Raw genomic sequence first — 16590 nt, forward strand, 5'->3', positions numbered from 1 at the left:
TGGAATTTTTTTCTTCCTCTTGATGTTCACTCACGGACAGTTCTAAGATTGGAGGTCCATCTCAATTTGAGAAGTGTCCTGGGCAAAGTGGTTATCACAACAGAATCGAAATCTGTTTTTCTTGGATTGCGCAGGTTCGAAACCTGCCGATGAAAGGGCTTTTTTCTCTCGGAATACACCTGGACATTCACTCATGGCTGGTTTCGTCGGAGGTTCATCTTAACTCAGTTGGTCTTAGCCAAGTGATTATCGTGATTATCGTAACAGAGTCAAAATCTGTTTCTCTTGGACTGCGCAGGTTCGAAACCTGCTGACAAGAAGGGTTTTTGCTATCGGAACGCACCTTGTCGGACATTCGCTCATGGATGGTTTCCTCAGATGCTCATCTTAACTGGTCTTGCCCAAGTAGTTATCACGACGGAATCAAAATCTGTGCTCTTGGCCTGCGCAGGTTCCAAACCTGCCCAACGACAGGTGTTTTTTTCTATCAAAACACACCTTGAAGATTCGCTCATGGATGCTTTCCTTGTAAGTGCATCTCAACTGGTCTTAGACAACTGGCCACCGCAACAGAATCGAAATCTGTTTCTCTTGAACTGCGCAGGCTCAAAACCTGCTAACGACAAAGTTCTTCTCACACCTTCATATTCACTCACGGAAGGTTTCGTCGGAGGTTCATCTTAACTGGTCTTAGACAAGTGGTTGACAACGGAATCAAAATCTGTTTCTCTTGGACTGTGCATGTTCGAAACTTGTCCATCGACAGGTTTTTTGATCACAACACGTCTTGAAGATTCGCTCATGGATGGTTTCCTCATAGGTTCTTCCCGACTTCGTTTTGGCGAAAGTACTTACCACCACAGAATTTAAATCTGTTTCTTGGACCATGTGCCAGTGCAGGTTCGAAACCTGCTGGCGACAAGGTTTTTTGCCTTTTGGAACACGCCTTGAAGATTGACTCATGGACAGTTCCTTGGAGATGCATCCTCACTGGTCTTAGCCAAGTGGTCACCAGAGTCAGAATCTGTTCCTCTTGGATCGCGCAAGGTCGAAACCTGCCGATGACAAGGTTTTTTTCCCATCGGAACATACCTTGACATTCACTCATGGATGATTTCGTCCGGAGCTCATCTTAACTGGTCTCAGCCAAGTAGGTACCACGCTGAATGAATCTCTATTTCTCTTGGATTGTGCCGGTTCAAAGCCGGCCGAATGACAGGTTTTTTTTCTGTCGGAACACGCCTTGACATTGACTCATGAATAGTTTCCTCGAAGGTCTCACTAACTGGTCTTAGCCAAGTAGTCACCACAACAGAGTCGAAATCTGTTTCTCATGGGGTTGGTTCGAAACCTGCTGACAATTTGAATATTTTGCTGTATATAGATCCTCGGAGGTCCATCTTAATTAGACCCAGTCATTGCACCGAAACCTCCTTTTTTCCACAACATATAATCTTATGATGACCTTGAAGCGGCCGATTACTATATTTTCCTTTTGGAACATCTCTGCTCTATCTTGCTCCATCTCTTACGACATGCTGCTGAGTTCCCCCCCACACAAAAATATCCAAGTAAGATCCCCCGAGGTGCGTACGTACTAATTTAGATTCTCGACAGACTGACCAAACTTGTCGGAGTTCAACACCAATGAAAAATGACAATGGGACCGGAGGCCAGAAGAATGCACGCAAGCCAAGGACAAAGTGAGCCTGATAGTCAGGAAAATGATTAACTCCCCACCTTTAGCTTTCAGGTCATCCTCAGTCGCATTGGAAGAGCCAGTGACCGAAGGAGTGTCCATCGATATCGCTTTAGCGAGGCCGGAAGAATTGAAAGCGGGTGGCAGAGCGAGCCATATCGTTCCTATGTGTATAGTTTGCGTGCACTTTATCGATACCGAGGCGAAATAAAAACTATGTACTTTCGATTGCCGCAGCAAGACCCAGGTACCTGACAGAGATGCAGAAAAGAGGTCAACGTGAACTAAATACTAACGGAAAGGGCTTGCTGCGAATGAGGATTGTAACCGAAAAGGTCCGAACACGGGTGTAGCCGGGGGAGCCATCCTCCATTACATAACAATTAACTTGATGTTGAGAGTCGATGTTTTTATACCACAGAGTGATAGTCATTTCAGGCTGCGCTTACAATGCCTGCCTGGACAATTATTTCGCCACGCGAGCGAGACTTTGGCCATCCCATGCGCATGAAGATATTCCGGATCATGAAAATGGTCTATCGCATATTAGACCCTCCCAACGAGCCCTCCACAATAACTGAAGTGGGTCACATCGCGACCCTCGGGTACGCGGCAGTCTTACAAGAAAAGCCAGAACCACCCGTCCTATCAAGTGTTATTATCCATTTTCGTCTCTCCACGGAGTCTGTCACACGCTTTGCTCTCCTACTCCATGACATGCAGATTGAAGACAAGGTGTATGATGTGCGCATTCCAGTCCCTGGCGAGCTTGTGCCTGATATGAAGGATATCTATGATTTTGTTGTCGCGAGGTCGCAGAAATTGATCATATCTTCTCGTGACTCAGACTATTGGGCGGAGTGTGACCTTGCACGTAAGGTATCGAAGCAGCTGCATGTGCAGGTAAGGGCGAAACGGTGACCATCCACTATCATGAAGTGAATTGACTTCATTAGAAATATTGCGAACGCCTTCTACAACAGGAGGGTGATGGTACCGTAGACATTGCCGGTTTACGATCAGACACTTCGCGGTGTCCGATATGTGATTCAAGTCTTATTCACTGCAATAGCTGTCAGGTCGCATCGTGCGAATCGCACGACTGTCGTGGATTTTCTGATTCTCCTTTTGCGCGGTGCGTCAAACACAAAATGGAGGTGCTATGTTTTCCATGCCTCCAAGGACAGGGGTCCAAGCGGGAGCTAGAAAAGTGTCCTGGATGCAACTCTTGGTGCTGCGCGAGGGACTTATCCTCGTGTACCGGTCACCCACTCAATATACCGCCCATGCCTTGCGTCAACAACAAGTTCATTGCTCCTGGTTTGATTACGGCTTATGCTGAATCTGCGCGTGCTCACCCTCCTAAGCGCGGTTCCTGCATGGAATGCAAACTGCCCGGCTGGCGTAGCTGCCGAAACAAGCTATGCTGGTCCCATTCGATCTGCCCAGAGTGCACGAGTGGCGGTCTGACATGTATGTGTGGGGAAGTGTGGGCATGCGACCTCTGTGCGGAGCACGATCCTAGCGTATTCATCCGCTGCCCGCGTTGTCGCCGGCTGTTCTGTTACAGTTGCTGCTACATCGACGACTGCGTCCTGTGCAACGGCTCGAACCTCTGTTACGACTGCGCCGAAGAAGTTTCAGAAACGGACGACAAGGAACTAGAGGAGATGCCTGTTAAACTTGTGGCGTCGTGTGGGAGTTGTGAAGTAAAGATGTGCGATCTCTGTGAGTCGCATCTGGCGGTTTCATGTGCGGTGTGCTCGAATCGGCTTTGTACGCCGTGTGTGAGGGATGCCGAATGCTTGTGCAACCGTGTGCTATGCGATGGTTGTGTTACAGATCACGGGTGCGGCTTGTGCTCCCAGAGGCATAGGGACGACAGCGATGGATCTTGACGTATACTGGAAGAGCAAATTTTGAAAGACACTGCCATATTGATATGTACGAACCCAAAGCGTTGCATAGGAGATCTGTGCTTGGTTTTACGTACCCAATGGCATGAGAGTTAATTTTTGAATGCTGGTGCCTAAGTGAGTATCAAGGCTCTCTGACAGATTGTTTGATCATCCACTTTCTGCGCTTTGGAGATTTTCATTGTCACCCACCTCAATATTTGGACGCTGGACTGGACGTGACCGGGAACCTCCAGGGAAACCTGTCTACAATTTGCTGCCAAATAAATAAAAAAGCAGCTCCTTTTTCACTGGCAGTACCGCACACCTACGTGAAGCGTGCTGCTGAAATCGTAGGACAGAGACCCAAACAAATAACAGAGCACTGGCCTGCGGCGGCTGCCCCAGACCTATCAGGGTGACCCTACTCTTCAAGACTTCGAGAATATAGCTTCTCTGGTACGAATCTGTTTTTTACGACGGTATGGTGAGGTGTAGGGTGAAAGCCGAAAACGGTCAGGGTTTAATCTGATACTTCAATTGAGGCAAACTGCTGTGAGACTATTTTGGTACAAAAGCCGCTGCGAAGTAGTACATTTACTTCATGGAGAATCAGACTTATCAATCCCTGCATGTCCTGAGCTTTCCTGGGCACAAATCGACACGGGAAGGGCAGGGGGTGCCTACTGCAACTTCAGCTCAACACATATCAGATATCCAACAACGCTTACGAAGTTAGGCCTGATGCCCATTTAACTGTTGGTTTTTGCCCGATAGGTTTCTTGATCGTGAAAGTGGCCTAATATGCATGCAATTGCGGACCAAAGCGATGCATCCCCAACGTGCCTGCCAGGACTTTAAACCATAATAATTAGAATGACTCAAATGCGACGTAGGGGTGTAAGGCTGTACTGGCGCCTGCGGCCAAAGCCAAATACGCATGGGACTGTATCATCGTTCAAAGTGCCAAAAAGCGGTCTGGACGGAACGATTCTGGCTCAGGATACTTCTTCGGATTATGCGCCATGGCCCTGGAGATAGGATTCAGGACGAAAGGAGTGGCTATAAATCAAACTGGCCTACACACCAGACATTGGGTGCGATTTTTGCTCCTAGGAGATGAGATGTTAATGATCGTATAAAAATGTGTAACGGCAGCGCTCAGCTGGGCACCTTTTGGGATGAAATAACCTCTGTAGAAGTCGTCTTCTGTATTAGAATGAGGAACAGCTTTATCATACTTCAGCGACCTCTGGAATTCCAAGTATGTGAGGTAGACCCTGCTTACCTAGCGGTGTAAAAGGATTCTATCTCTTTACTTCTCTGATCAATGCCCCGACGTACGGGAGTGCTGGGAGGTCATCAAAATTGGGGAGACGATCAAGACCGACGACCTTGTCAATCTCTGCCTGGGCGCGTTCTTGAACTTTTGGGTTGTTCATCATCGCTAGGGTGAATGTGAGCAGAGATGCGGCAGTCTAATGAATGCTGATGTCTTTGAATTAAAACTTGATGGAAATTAGACCTACAGTCTCGACAGAAGTTATTGTTGCAAAAGGTTAGCCAAATGACAACAGGATATTGACTGCACCCACCAGCATAAGCAGTGGCGGCCGAGGCTTTGATCTCTGTCACCATCTCCGGGTTGTCCGTGTCTTCTGATATATGATATCGTTCCAGCGCGTCAGAGACCATGGATGCCTGCGCAGATCCATTTGCCTGATAGTGTGATTAGTAAGCCTCTTTGCAGACTTTTTAAATTTTAGCTTGCCGTGTTGTGGCGGACGTGGTTGTATGGGAAGTCCAGCATATCCTTGACATACTGCCTCGATAGATTCGCGTCTTTTAGACCTAGGCCTGGGATCCAGGAAGGCAACTTCTTCACTACGCGCACAAAATTATATTGTTTGGTTGGATTGAAATAATCAAGCCACTCACAAAGCGGAAATGCACCAAACAAAGCGGCTTTTTTCTGGTGTCACAACCCTTATGAATAAGTCCACCGCACGTTTCGCTGCATTGAGGACGACGTCATCATGTGATGCAATATCATAGTCGTATGTAACTGACAATACAACTGATGCTACAAACCTGTCAAGTATTGGAAACTCGTTCAAGTTCAAATAAAGACAAATAACTACTGACACTTCGAAGTGGCCACCATAATGCGCAGGATCGTGAAGAATGAGTGTGAGCATTTCATATGCTTTCTGTAATTGCCTTCGACAGTAAGTTAAAGCTGCCTCAGATCGAAAGACTTGATGGTAAAGACGCCTATGGATTCTGAACCTTTCACCGTATCTTGCTATCGGCGTTGCCCATTCCCAGCCGAAACTATAGGAATAACCATTTCAATTTGCGGGTGACGTACATTGACTTCATAGTACGCACAGGTCGCTCGTGACTATGTATGGTCGGTCAGAGTACACCCGAGATCGTTTTTCAAGCAATTCGTCGGCGACTTCCTCGGAATTTAAAACAATAATCTTCATGTTCAGGGCGCGGGTATATATGGTATCGCCTGCGGTGGAGACTATCAGGAGTATGCCAACTGAAAGAAGTGAGAATACGTACCATAAGTTTTCTGCATCGTGGCGTATGAAACCCAAGGTGCGTCTGCCTTGATATCAAATACATTTCCAAGAAAAGGGATCGGAGTAGGACCAGGAGGGAGGTTCTTTCTGTGGGAGGACGCCGTTCGTCTGGAGAGTGCAAGTAATGCCAGAAAGCAGATTGTCAGCGCAGCACCGTCCTCTATCGAGAGAGCTATGGCAAACTTGAACATACTTCGCGATGAGACATGGGAGACTTCGGGAGTCCAGTGGTTTGTCACAGTATGCCACATGGCTGTGTGGAAAAAGTTGACGATCATTGCACTAGTCATAGTATGCGTGAATCAGAAAGCTGATACAAAATAAAAGATCTCGGATACCTCACGCACCTGCCAGTGCATGCTGTAATGACAAGCCAATGCTAGATAATAGCTAGCAGCGCGCGTTGTTCAATTGCCTCTTCTGAGCTCGGGTCCTGGATGATTTCGGCGTTATGATGATTGTCGAACTGTTACTGACTCCGAGTGGTGTTTGCGTCCGTTCAACTGCCAGTGGAGTTACTGGAGTACGAGCAACGGAGTTTCTCCCCTCGCTTCCCGACTCCCATCAAGTTGACTGCAGACTCGACCTGGATCCTATGTGACAAGCTTCAGGTTTGCCCAAAATACAGCATAGTGCAAGCATAGCGCATTACATACTAGTGCTATAAGACAAAAAAGGCTTCGAAGCGACTTTAAAATGGGAATGAAAAATTTACACCGAAGGGGAGTCGAACCCCTGCCGCTTGCTTGGAAGGCAAGCATGATAACCGCTTCACCATCGGTGTGCATGTGATAGCGTTTGGCCAACACAACATTGGCTGGGATGTTACATAACCGAAACACCCGGATCTACTGCAATCTCATCCATTCACTTCATTCATCATCATGTTCGGGTCGAGTTACTGCGGTTAGTTGTCATCGATATAGGTCTATCGGCAAAGGGAAACTGACCAAGTTGAACACAGCGAGGGCGCACGTGCAGAGGACGTTCGAACAGCTCATGAATGTGCTTCCATCGCAGTTGAAGGATAAGGTAGCTCAATATGATATCCCATAGACTAACACTTAGCATTGATTAACGCGAGTAGCCCCAAGTCATTCTTCTTGCAGGAGGAAGAACACCCTTCCGAAACGACACAGATCGCGAGCTACCATTTCGCCAAGAATCTAATTTCTACTACCTCTCAGGATGCTCCGTGCCTGGATCATTCCTTCTTGCTCTATATCAGCCTGAACATACGAATGCGTCCACAAGGCTGAGTGTGAAGCTATCTATCCCGGAAATACAGGCCGCAGATCTCATGTGGAGTGTTCCTCCACCCACAATCGAGGAAGCGAAGCAGTTGTTCGACGTAACCGACATTGCGTATAGCTCAGAGCTACAAGGTACCATTGAGTTACTCCTTCAGTCACATTCCGAAGCTGTCTTCCATACTCTGCCGCGCAACTCGCCTCTATTTCCCACTTTACCCGAGGAGTACATGGCGACTATTGTTACATCAGAGACCCACACCGCAACGGATGCATACTTACTCTCTTCCTTGCACAAAACACGATTGATCAAGGATGAGAACGAGGTAGCGATGCTCCAACGCGCGAACGATATCAGCTCCAGAGCGCATGAGACCGTCATGCGCGTTTTAGGCAACGCAGTACAGGGTAAGGTTCTTCAGGCAAAGGCGCAGGCATTGATCGCCCTCTTCTTCCTGGAGAGTGGCTGATTGAGAAAGAGGCGGAGGCGGAGGCGATCTTTGTTGCATCATGCCGACGTGAAGGGTACGTACGCACTAGTTGGTACTGATACCCGATAACTCACCAATAACACCAGAGCCGTTCATCAAGCATATCTTCCTATCGTCGCTGCCTCCAGGAGAGCCGCTACGTTACACTACTGTTGTAATGATCGAGAGTTCACCTGGGGACCTATAAAGCCACACGATCATTTGAACCACGGCGCATTGGCACACGGCCCTGCACCCGAAAGGCAGTTAGAGCCTCAGCTACTTCTTATCGACGCAGGATGCGAATGGGATTGCTACTCTGCGGACAGTGAGTTGCAGCGACTAAATGCCAGAGAGGCCTGAACTTCTATTTTCAAGTTACACGCACGATGCCTGTTGGTAATGGCGGAAAGTTTACTGAGAAAGGCAAGCAGATATACTCTCTTGTGCTGGAAATGCAGCAGGTAGGCTCTATATGCATTCTTTGCACTATCATGTAACGCTTTGCGTAGAAATCGATGAAAACTCTCAGGCCTGGTGTCCACTGGGACACCATCCAACTGCTCTGTCACCAGATTCTTGTGGAGGGGTTTCTCGACCTCGGACTCTTCAAAGGCTCGAAAGACGAGATTCTGCGCTCTGGAATTAGCTCGGCCTTTTTCCCTCACGGAGTCGGGCATTCACTCGGGATGGATGTACATGACGTCCCGAGTGCAAGTAAACCAATAAACAACATGACTATTCTACAAGACAAAGTTGGGCACCCCAGTTTTTACACATACCTGCGGCTCCGGCTGCCACTCGCAGAGGGCATGGTCGTGGTAAGTTTGAACCTTGTGTGTGGATTATTCACCTGCTTACTTCGATAGACCGTTGAGCCGGGGATCTACTTCCATGAACACCTACTCAAGGCTGTAGATGAGTCTGAATATGTGAACCACAACTTGTTGGAGGAGTATCGCGAAATGGGCGGCGTGCGCATTGAAGATGACATATTGATCACTTCAGATGGGTGCGAGAACCTCACCAAGGTTAGGAGTGATGTTGAGTGGCTAGAGTCGGTGTGCTCTGGGGAGATTTGAACGTAGAAAGTCGTTTGTAAGAGTATTCGTGTGGATAATGGTTTCAATGACATTTGCTGGAAACCCGCTGATGCTGGATGTTTAACAGGAACTGAAATTTCACGCAGTTAATCTTATTGGGTGACTTTGATTTAGCACAAGGTTTCAGCAGCGAATAATCTAGGACACTAATCGTTTTTTTTTCGAGCCGCAGGATAGTCGCAATGTCCCTACTCTTGCCCAATGTGGCCGGATTTACATACTTATCCCCAAACACTACAGACACTCGAAGTACTGATATATCAAAGATCGTAATGGAGCTATTGACATGTATCCGCCGAATTTGGGGCTGGATGAAATTTGCTAGCAATGCGTAATTGATATGTAGAAGATAGGACACTTCTCGCTTGGAAACGCCGTAGGCTGAATATCAGTTCACTGGCGAAAGTATTATGAAGTGATTAAACTCTGTTCACGGTCATCCTAAGTAGGTTCACTCAAGATGGGTTCGGCGCAAATTCTAAGCATGTACGTATCTTAAGTGGACCTACTTAGGACGGTACCATGAACAGAATTTAATCACTTCATAATACTTTCACCTATATCAATTGACTGAGCATACTATAAGTCCCAATTTCTTTACAATACATGCTAGAACAGGTTGACAATGATAAGTTAATATCTCTACAGTATGAGCAACGTAATGCGAATTAGTTGTAAGGCAAGTATCGTAAAAGGGCTCCAAACGAAGGCTAACCTAGCTAGCCCAGCATGCGGAATCGGATAATAGTTCGTCGACCCACTAAAATACTGTGCGAGTCATCGGGAACAATTGCTACTTCCAGCTCCCCAAATACCGACTTCATGTAAGGGACATGTGATGGCGAAGTGTCATTTTCCGAGGGCGTAGAAGTGTTGGTATCCTTCGAGTCCGTTGTCTTGGGTAAAGGACGAAGTGGGATAATCAGCTCTAAGGCACATTTGTATCGCATGATCACCCCTCCGGTCTTGATTCTAAAACCTTCCGTTGGCCTACAGGGTAGGCGACTTCAGCTGTCCGACCGTAGCTCACACAGCTGAAGACACTCACTTGAATTCCGTGAGGAGGGCACTATCGAGCTCCCTGACAGTGGAAACGGCTTCTTTTTTCATCTCCTCCTCCTGAATGCACTCAGGACCGGATTTGCCTTGCACATTATCCTGGTATTCCCGCTGGCCAGTCACCATCGAATATTCACCATCGAACGCAAACAATACGGGATCAAGCCTCAACAATGCTTTCTCACCCGCTGTCTGAAGCTTCATGCGCAAGTACAAGATCTGTGCTTCCAAGAACTGCTCCAGCATCATGCGAAACTCCGACAACAATACGCTGCGGTTTTGAAAGGCAGGAAATGGCGAAACGTCCATTGATGAAGTCTGCTCCACTGGATCTTCCAAGTCCAGGATGGCTCCGGTGGTCGATCGTCTTGCTCTTGCGTCGTTACGAGCACGCATGCGGCAAACTCTACAGCATTTCCACCTGTACTCGGTCACAGGCAATAGCCTTGTGTGACAGCGAGGAACAGCGCAGACACGCGAGCCTTCCGTCGGCGTCACCTTGTCAGTTTGTTCCTGCATCTGTGGTTAGCGATGCAAGGTTAAACAAGAACTCTTAATGTGTCCTACCTCCGGAAACGGTACAGGACGATCACGAACGAGAGCAGATTCATAAGTGCCTATCCGAGCTAAAATTACATACGGTTAGCTTGGGCGATTTTAGACGCGACAATTATACTCGCAGAAGTCCTCCATACGACGGCGTGCTTTCTCCATACGAATCCTCTGGTACTCCCGTTGGTATCTCCGACAGTAATCACAGATCTTCCAGCGGTAATCCGGAGGCAATACGATGTTACAGCGCTTGATCCCACATACTCGCGCACTGGTGCCGCTAGGAAGTTGAGAAGCAAGCACAGGGATGCGAATCTTGATCGTGGAGGAGTCTTTGGCATCAGGGTCCAAATCGACATCTTCGTCTTCCGAGGAGAGATCTCTCAAGTCGCTGTCCCATCCGAAGACGCGAACCTTGTTAATTTTAGGTTCCGCGCCAGCTTCTCTACCACACCCAGTAATGGGTGTACTGGAAGTACTCGCGACTGCCGCGGAATTAATGACGACTTGTCCGTCAGGAAGCGCTGACAATGGTAGAACTTTGTCTGCAGCGTCAAGGACCGCTCCCTGTGAGTGCGAAGCTAATACTTCTGGCCCACTGCTTGTCGCAACTCGATCCACCACGACTGCCTTTAGTGTATCGTGCGACGGGGACCCAACGCCATGCATGGCCTCGGCGGAATTTGAGGCACCCCCATGTGTACCGTCCGCCGGTAAAACAGGCTCTGCAGTTGCATTTGCAGCGATAGCAGCCTGCTGGCGCTCTTTCCAGCGCTTCAAGCTGCAGTTATAACACCTCTGCCATGTAGCTGACAGAGACACGGTTCCTCCGCACCCAAGCGTTTCACAGGTGCGCTATAAGAATCCTTAGTCTAACGCATGTTAGACAGTAATTGAGCATCACTGACTTGGACTAGCTGAGGGCTTGGAGAACGAGCGGTAGTGTTGAGGACTAAGGGTGAAAGCCGCGAAGGCCCACGTTCTAGGACAGCACCTGGAGGTGGGACATCATCACCAACAGCTTTCGATGTCGAGTCTACAGAATCTTGTGCTGCAAGCTCCTCATCCTACTTGGCAGCTCAGACACAGTGATGTCGAAAAAAAACCTCGCATCTCACTAACCTCAGGATACATCAACTCAAGGTCCAAATCATCATCGTTGCGTGCACCAAATTCCGCAAACGTTTCCTGTGGGGGCTGTACAAGGGCCTCGGCCTCCTGTGCAGTATCTATATCCCGCTTCAAATTGCCATGTTTCAACTGCATTCCAGACAGAAGAATATAGAAAACGACTTTACCTTGACCTTCGAGATGAGCACATCAGAGGGAAGTTCGTCCCGTCTCATGCGCTTCGGAAGGGACTTGGGGGCAGGGGGTAGTGCAGGTGCTCCACGGCCAAATCCCAACCGCAGACACACATCGCAAAAGTTGAGAAGTTGGTTGGGCGCCAGTTGCGCTCCACAGCCGAAGCGCATGCACACACGCATGGGCGTCACGGGCGCCACACCAACCTGGCGTCATTCATGGTCAAAGTTCATATAAGGGAAGAATTTATGAATACTCACAGGGACAGGGGAAGGAGCAACAATTTCTCCACGGGAGTTGAAGAAACACGGGCGGGAAGAGTCGCAGGGTGGCGATGTGGGTGGGAGGAGTGACGGTGTGTGCGGATTAGTGCGCCTTGTAGGCTTCAGTTTTATGCCCTCTTGCCTCGTTCGACATGCAGGGCAGGGTGTGTAAGAGGTTGAGGTGATTCTTGGTCCTTCTACAGTCATTTGGCACGAAATACATGTCGAAAAGAACTGTCCCTGGTAACATAGTCAGGATGACGCCAAAAATTCAACCCAATACAATAACCCTGCAGACACTTCCTGGGCATATGTCACGAAACGTAAAACTCACAGCTTGTCCAAGGGTCATCGCATTTTGGTTTACAAAGAGAGTATGTTTGAGGGAAGGAATACGTCGGGCTCTGAGCGGTAACTGGCAGTCATCACAAACTATCCATGGAAAATCTTGTGGTAAAACGAGACCACACTGGCATATCCGGACGCAAGGTTTTGGCGCTTGCAAGGGGACGAAAGCGGGGGCAGCAGGAATTCTTATATGATTCGCTGTAGGGTCTTCGTTCAGCAACATGCCTCAATCTATATTGTACGGCCACACAAAATCAGGGTCTGCCATGCGTCAGCATCTTGAAAAAACTATAGGATATTGTTTTCTAAACACATACTCAGTATAGATCATGCATATCAGAAGCTTTAGAGACTACACCAGCGGGTATTGGGGAGAAACAAGGCCTGTCTGTTAAAAATGGAGCTAGGGTCAGGCGATGACCAAATTGAAAATTGAAAAAAAAAAATCAGGTTCGTTAAGACTATACCATTCCCGAATATTGAATCCTCGCGGCTTATAGCTGGGGCGGCGTAGCAGTACATAATTAATTGCTATCAAAAACGCATCCCGGCCGCATTATATAGAAGGAACGACACAGCGGCCGAGTACTCGGTACCGACCTCTCTCATAGCACTCTAAAGTCACACTCGCCAAAAACCCAGGTATACACAGCGGCCTTTGCCTTACTCCTTCTCTGTTCAACTTATCGCGGGCTTCGGCAAATGTTGAAATACAAATGACGCACAAAAATCGTACAGATGGATTGCTTATATGTACCTTTTGAGTTGAAGCCGCAGGTGCCCATGCTGGTCCGGAAAAGGTGAGTATCGTATGTATTTTTCAGTGACTGTGACGCTGTCGATGACAGAGTTTTTAGAGATTCTCGTGAAGGTGATATGATATAGGTAAAAAAAACGCATGTTCAAGACGACATGCAGGCTGCTTCACGCTATCTCAATATCATCTCCACCTTCACATGTAGAGCGCCGTTACAGTCCAGATACATTGTATTCACAAGTCAGTTCATGTTATTACAACGGGAAATAAGAGAATAAATACTTGTTTATCAGCCGGTCATCCAAGGACCAACACCCAAGAGAATGACAAAGCTGATGGTATGGCCGATCTGCGGGGGAAGGAGGAGCCGCCATCAAAAAATTGGAATGAAACGGAACCTACTTCGTCGGTGTAAGGGGTCACGTACGCCCTCTGGATTGATTATACGACAATTATAGATTTTGAGGTGGAGTTGCGCAGCCAAGTTCTCATCCATGTATCTTAGCACAGGCACTGCAGCTTCCGGATACGCTGACGGGCTATCTCGCAAAAAACTCAATCTAATGTGCCACCCGTCCTCGGGTCAAGCAAACTGGGTCCATCATCAGTCGAAGAAAGACCATACCGTAAGGATGAGCATCAGCGAGATACGAGCATAAACCCTGGTGCTTTACACCAAATCGTTCCAAGGGTAACACAGATATTGTACTGCAGTATTTTATTCAAGCTGATCAAAAGCATCACGACCGAGTATTACGACTCAGTACCAACCTCTCTCTTCGACTTGTCATAGCACTCCAGAGTCACACTCGCCAAAAACCCGGGTATACACTGCTCCTCATTCACCCAGAATCGCATCAGTTGCGGGAGATCTTGCGGACCGCCTTCGCCTTGCGCAATGAGTTGCATCCTCGCTCCTTCTCCATTCTCGCCGGGCTTCGTTAAAGGCTGGAACACAAATGACGCAGAAAGATCGTAGATCGACGTCACCCGGACTTGTCCATTGGGGTAAAACGCAAGCTTGAGTCCGAGCATGGAGGCTATGGCTTCTCGGAACTCTGCGCTCTTTGCGGTGAATACCTACCGAACCATGGTGACGGTCCGCCATCAATTACTGTAAAGAACCGTGCTCAAGAACACGCACCTGCTGCAAGCGCAAGAGTCTCTTCTCTTTCTGCTTCACCACTTCCTCGAGCTCCTTCTTTTCCTTATCGAGCACCTCCCAACTTTCCCTAGGAACCAAATCATCGCGCGGAACCCCGCCGTTGGCTACCACCGCTCCGCTGCTCTCAAGCTCACGCAGGCGCTTGATGAGCGCTTCGTTTTCGCTCTTCAGACGGTCCATCACCGACTGTCGTAGATCAGCCCACTGCTGCGCCGGATTGTCGCGCAGACACAGCACACGCATGCCTGGTGGAACGTGGTTCCCGGCACCGATTTCACCACGGAGCTCAAACAGTATTTGTTCGAGCGTCTCGATTTTACCTTCCTGCTGCGTCAAATTTTTTTGCGCTTCTTGTAGACCTGAATGTATGTATGGCATCGAGTGAGGAATGAGATAAATGTTTCTATTAAGTCATACCTTTCGTTGCTGAGTCTGCTGCAGCTTTCTGTGCGTCGATTTCCCGAACGAGATCCTTGCGTGTGCGTTTCGGACCTCCTATGGCATTGTCAGCCTGGGCGGTATCCAGTGCGTTCTGTAACCGAGAATTTTCAGATTTGTAATCGGCTATGGACTGTTCAAGATGCTGGATCCGCTGCTGAGAAAGGTCGTCCACGGCCGGTGACTCGCGTGCAGCTGACTCCTCAGCAGTGAAGCTAGCCTAAAATACATGATAAGCTATTAAGACGCTGGTTTGGGGCACAAACACATACGACGAGGGCTTGGAGGAACCTGGCTTCTCGTTCCGCCAGCTGAGCTCGTTGTTCTCGTCTTACTACCTTTTCTTTCAGTGTTTGTACCTCTGCTTGTAGGGCATCCGCAGCCTCCCGAGCTTCGGACGCTATCTTATCACCGTTAGATAGCTCGGCCTCGCGGCGGCGAAGGAGTGCTGTGTTTGCGCCATGTTCCTCCACCAATCGTGCATTCGCCAGACGTAGTGCTGATAGATTTTGCACCAAAGAGATGGAAGCTTGTGATGATGTATTGGATTCGCTGGTTTTGCTTGCCCTAGAATACACAAATTAGCTTTCGAGTGGGGAGATTAGATCGGTACTTGCCAATCTTTCCGTTCTTGTCGAGCAGCTTCGACTTGAGCCTCTAGTTTTGCGACTTTCTCTCGAAGCTCTTCCATGATAGCCACCTTGCTTTCCAAAGTACGTTTCTCTTCTCGAAGGACTTCTACGCTGGCGTACCGGTCTTTGTACCGTGCAAGTTCAGTGGTGAGTTTTGCGTTGATAGACTCGAGAGAACGGAGGTATCCTGCTTGTCGCTGTAACTCATCTCGTACAACACTCCAATTCTCGTTTTCATTAGAACTTCTCGCAGAAGAGTCGGTGGCAGCGTGAGCATCGTCCAATTGTAGTTGTAAATTCTGGACTGCATTGCCTCGCTCCTCTGCAATAGTTCTGAGGTCTGCAACTTCTTTCTCCAACGCTGCGTTTTGGCGAGCGAGAACTGAAGACTGCGACTTGTAAGAAGCAAATGATTGTGAGTGGCTGCGAGAAAGATTGGAGTGTTCGTCCTCGAGTTCCGCAAGGTTCTCTTGAACGGCAGTGAGGGAACTGCGTAGTTGTCGAAGTTCTAAATCTGCCATGCGCTACAGAACAGACGTGAGCTCCGACGGTATGTATGTTGGCGTAACGCACCTTTTCCTCTTCTCTCTCAGACTGCTCCTGCAATTTTTCCTCGCGCTCCTTCTCTTCTCTCTCCGCAAACCACCTTCTATCTCTTTCCAGCCTCTCAATCGTAATATCCTTTTCACGGAGTTTGGCCTCGAGTTCGGTTTTACTGGCCTGTGCGGCGAGCAGCTGGCGTTCAAGAGATGCGTGTGCTATATGGGAAGTGAACGCATTGGAGCGTTGCTGGCGCTTTGCAGTCGAGTGCTGTGGGTCTGCAATTTGTTTGAGGTCAGGTTTCTCTGGACATGAGCATCCCGAAGGCTTGTCTCTTCAGCAGGAGGGCCAGTGAACTCACCCCGTTCGAGCTCTGCCATTAGGGAGTCACGTTTAGTGGTAGCCAAACGCGAGGACAGTAGTGGACCCTTCGTGGTAGGCTTTGAGAATGTTGAACTGCCATTGAACATCGTTGGCGTTGCCATCAACGCGTATAATTACTGTAAACAGAAGCGATCGA

At 48.5% G+C, this 16590-nt stretch overlaps 6 protein-coding genes, 1 non-coding gene and 1 pseudogene across 8 annotated transcripts; 3 read left to right on the forward strand and 5 right to left on the reverse strand.

The window, feature by feature from the left end:
* Positions 1–76: 76 nt before the first annotated feature.
* On the forward strand, positions 77–154 carry BJ212DRAFT_t24 (annotated as a pseudogene). Its single transcript has one exon. The product of its transcript is annotated as a tRNA-OTHER (tRNA).
* A 1938-nt stretch (positions 155–2092) lies between these two features.
* Positions 2093–3871, forward strand: BJ212DRAFT_1320770 (uncharacterized protein). Its single transcript, XM_041334393.1, has 4 exons — positions 2093–2281; positions 2334–2602; positions 2656–3749; positions 3808–3871. Exons 2-3 carry the CDS (start codon positions 2417–2419, stop codon positions 3595–3597), a joined length of 1128 nt encoding a protein of 375 aa, XP_041198237.1. The 5' UTR covers positions 2093–2281; positions 2334–2416; the 3' UTR covers positions 3598–3749; positions 3808–3871.
* Positions 3872–4346: 475 nt separating this feature from the next.
* On the reverse strand, positions 4347–6478 carry BJ212DRAFT_1444349 (cytochrome P450; the record flags this gene model as incomplete). Its single annotated transcript, XM_041337949.1, has 15 exons — positions 4347–4449; positions 4507–4572; positions 4602–4603; positions 4748–4824; positions 4883–4901; positions 4935–5072; positions 5124–5126; positions 5167–5313; positions 5381–5478; positions 5533–5566; positions 5598–5685; positions 5740–5928; positions 5986–6115; positions 6169–6296; positions 6378–6478. The coding sequence occupies 15 exons, from the start codon at positions 6476–6478 to the stop codon at positions 4347–4349; spliced, it is 1323 nt and encodes a 440-aa protein (XP_041198238.1).
* A 422-nt stretch (positions 6479–6900) lies between these two features.
* On the reverse strand, positions 6901–6972 carry BJ212DRAFT_t27. The gene has a single exon. It is a non-coding gene; the product is annotated as a tRNA-Gly (tRNA).
* Positions 6973–7029: 57 nt separating this feature from the next.
* Positions 7030–9393, forward strand: BJ212DRAFT_1320799 (Creatinase/aminopeptidase). Its single transcript, XM_041334394.1, has 8 exons — positions 7030–7094; positions 7153–7220; positions 7276–7846; positions 7867–7963; positions 8016–8236; positions 8287–8372; positions 8421–8729; positions 8778–9393. Exons 1-8 carry the CDS (start codon positions 7073–7075, stop codon positions 8988–8990), a joined length of 1587 nt encoding a protein of 528 aa, XP_041198239.1. The 5' UTR covers positions 7030–7072; the 3' UTR covers positions 8991–9393.
* Positions 9394–9627: 234 nt separating this feature from the next.
* Positions 9628–11503, reverse strand: BJ212DRAFT_532752 (uncharacterized protein). The gene is made up of 4 exons (XM_041343424.1): positions 10751–11503; positions 10638–10696; positions 10060–10583; positions 9628–10001 (listed from the first exon to the last, which is right to left on the reverse strand). Exons 1-4 carry the CDS (start codon positions 11289–11291, stop codon positions 9731–9733), a joined length of 1395 nt encoding a protein of 464 aa, XP_041198240.1. The 5' UTR covers positions 11292–11503; the 3' UTR covers positions 9628–9730.
* A 1-nt stretch (position 11504) lies between these two features.
* On the reverse strand, positions 11505–13063 carry BJ212DRAFT_532751 (uncharacterized protein). Its single transcript, XM_041343423.1, has 4 exons — positions 12856–13063; positions 12525–12799; positions 12188–12430; positions 11505–12133 (listed from the first exon to the last, which is right to left on the reverse strand). Exons 2-4 carry the CDS (start codon positions 12759–12761, stop codon positions 11879–11881), a joined length of 735 nt encoding a protein of 244 aa, XP_041198241.1. The 5' UTR covers positions 12762–12799; positions 12856–13063; the 3' UTR covers positions 11505–11878.
* Positions 13064–13698: 635 nt separating this feature from the next.
* BJ212DRAFT_1573785 (spindle assembly checkpoint component Mad1) lies at positions 13699–16560 on the reverse strand. The gene is made up of 8 exons (XM_041342097.1): positions 16432–16560; positions 16104–16375; positions 15516–16054; positions 15171–15465; positions 14878–15118; positions 14440–14819; positions 14067–14375; positions 13699–14003 (listed from the first exon to the last, which is right to left on the reverse strand). Exons 1-8 carry the CDS (start codon positions 16553–16555, stop codon positions 13935–13937), a joined length of 2229 nt encoding a protein of 742 aa, XP_041198242.1. The 5' UTR covers positions 16556–16560; the 3' UTR covers positions 13699–13934.
* Positions 16561–16590: the final 30 nt, after the last annotated feature.

The sequence above is a fragment of the Suillus subaureus genome, assembly GCF_016647635.1.
Source record: "Suillus subaureus strain MN1 chromosome Unknown BJ212scaffold_3, whole genome shotgun sequence".
Classification (NCBI taxonomy): Eukaryota; Fungi; Basidiomycota; class Agaricomycetes; order Boletales; family Suillaceae; genus Suillus; species Suillus subaureus.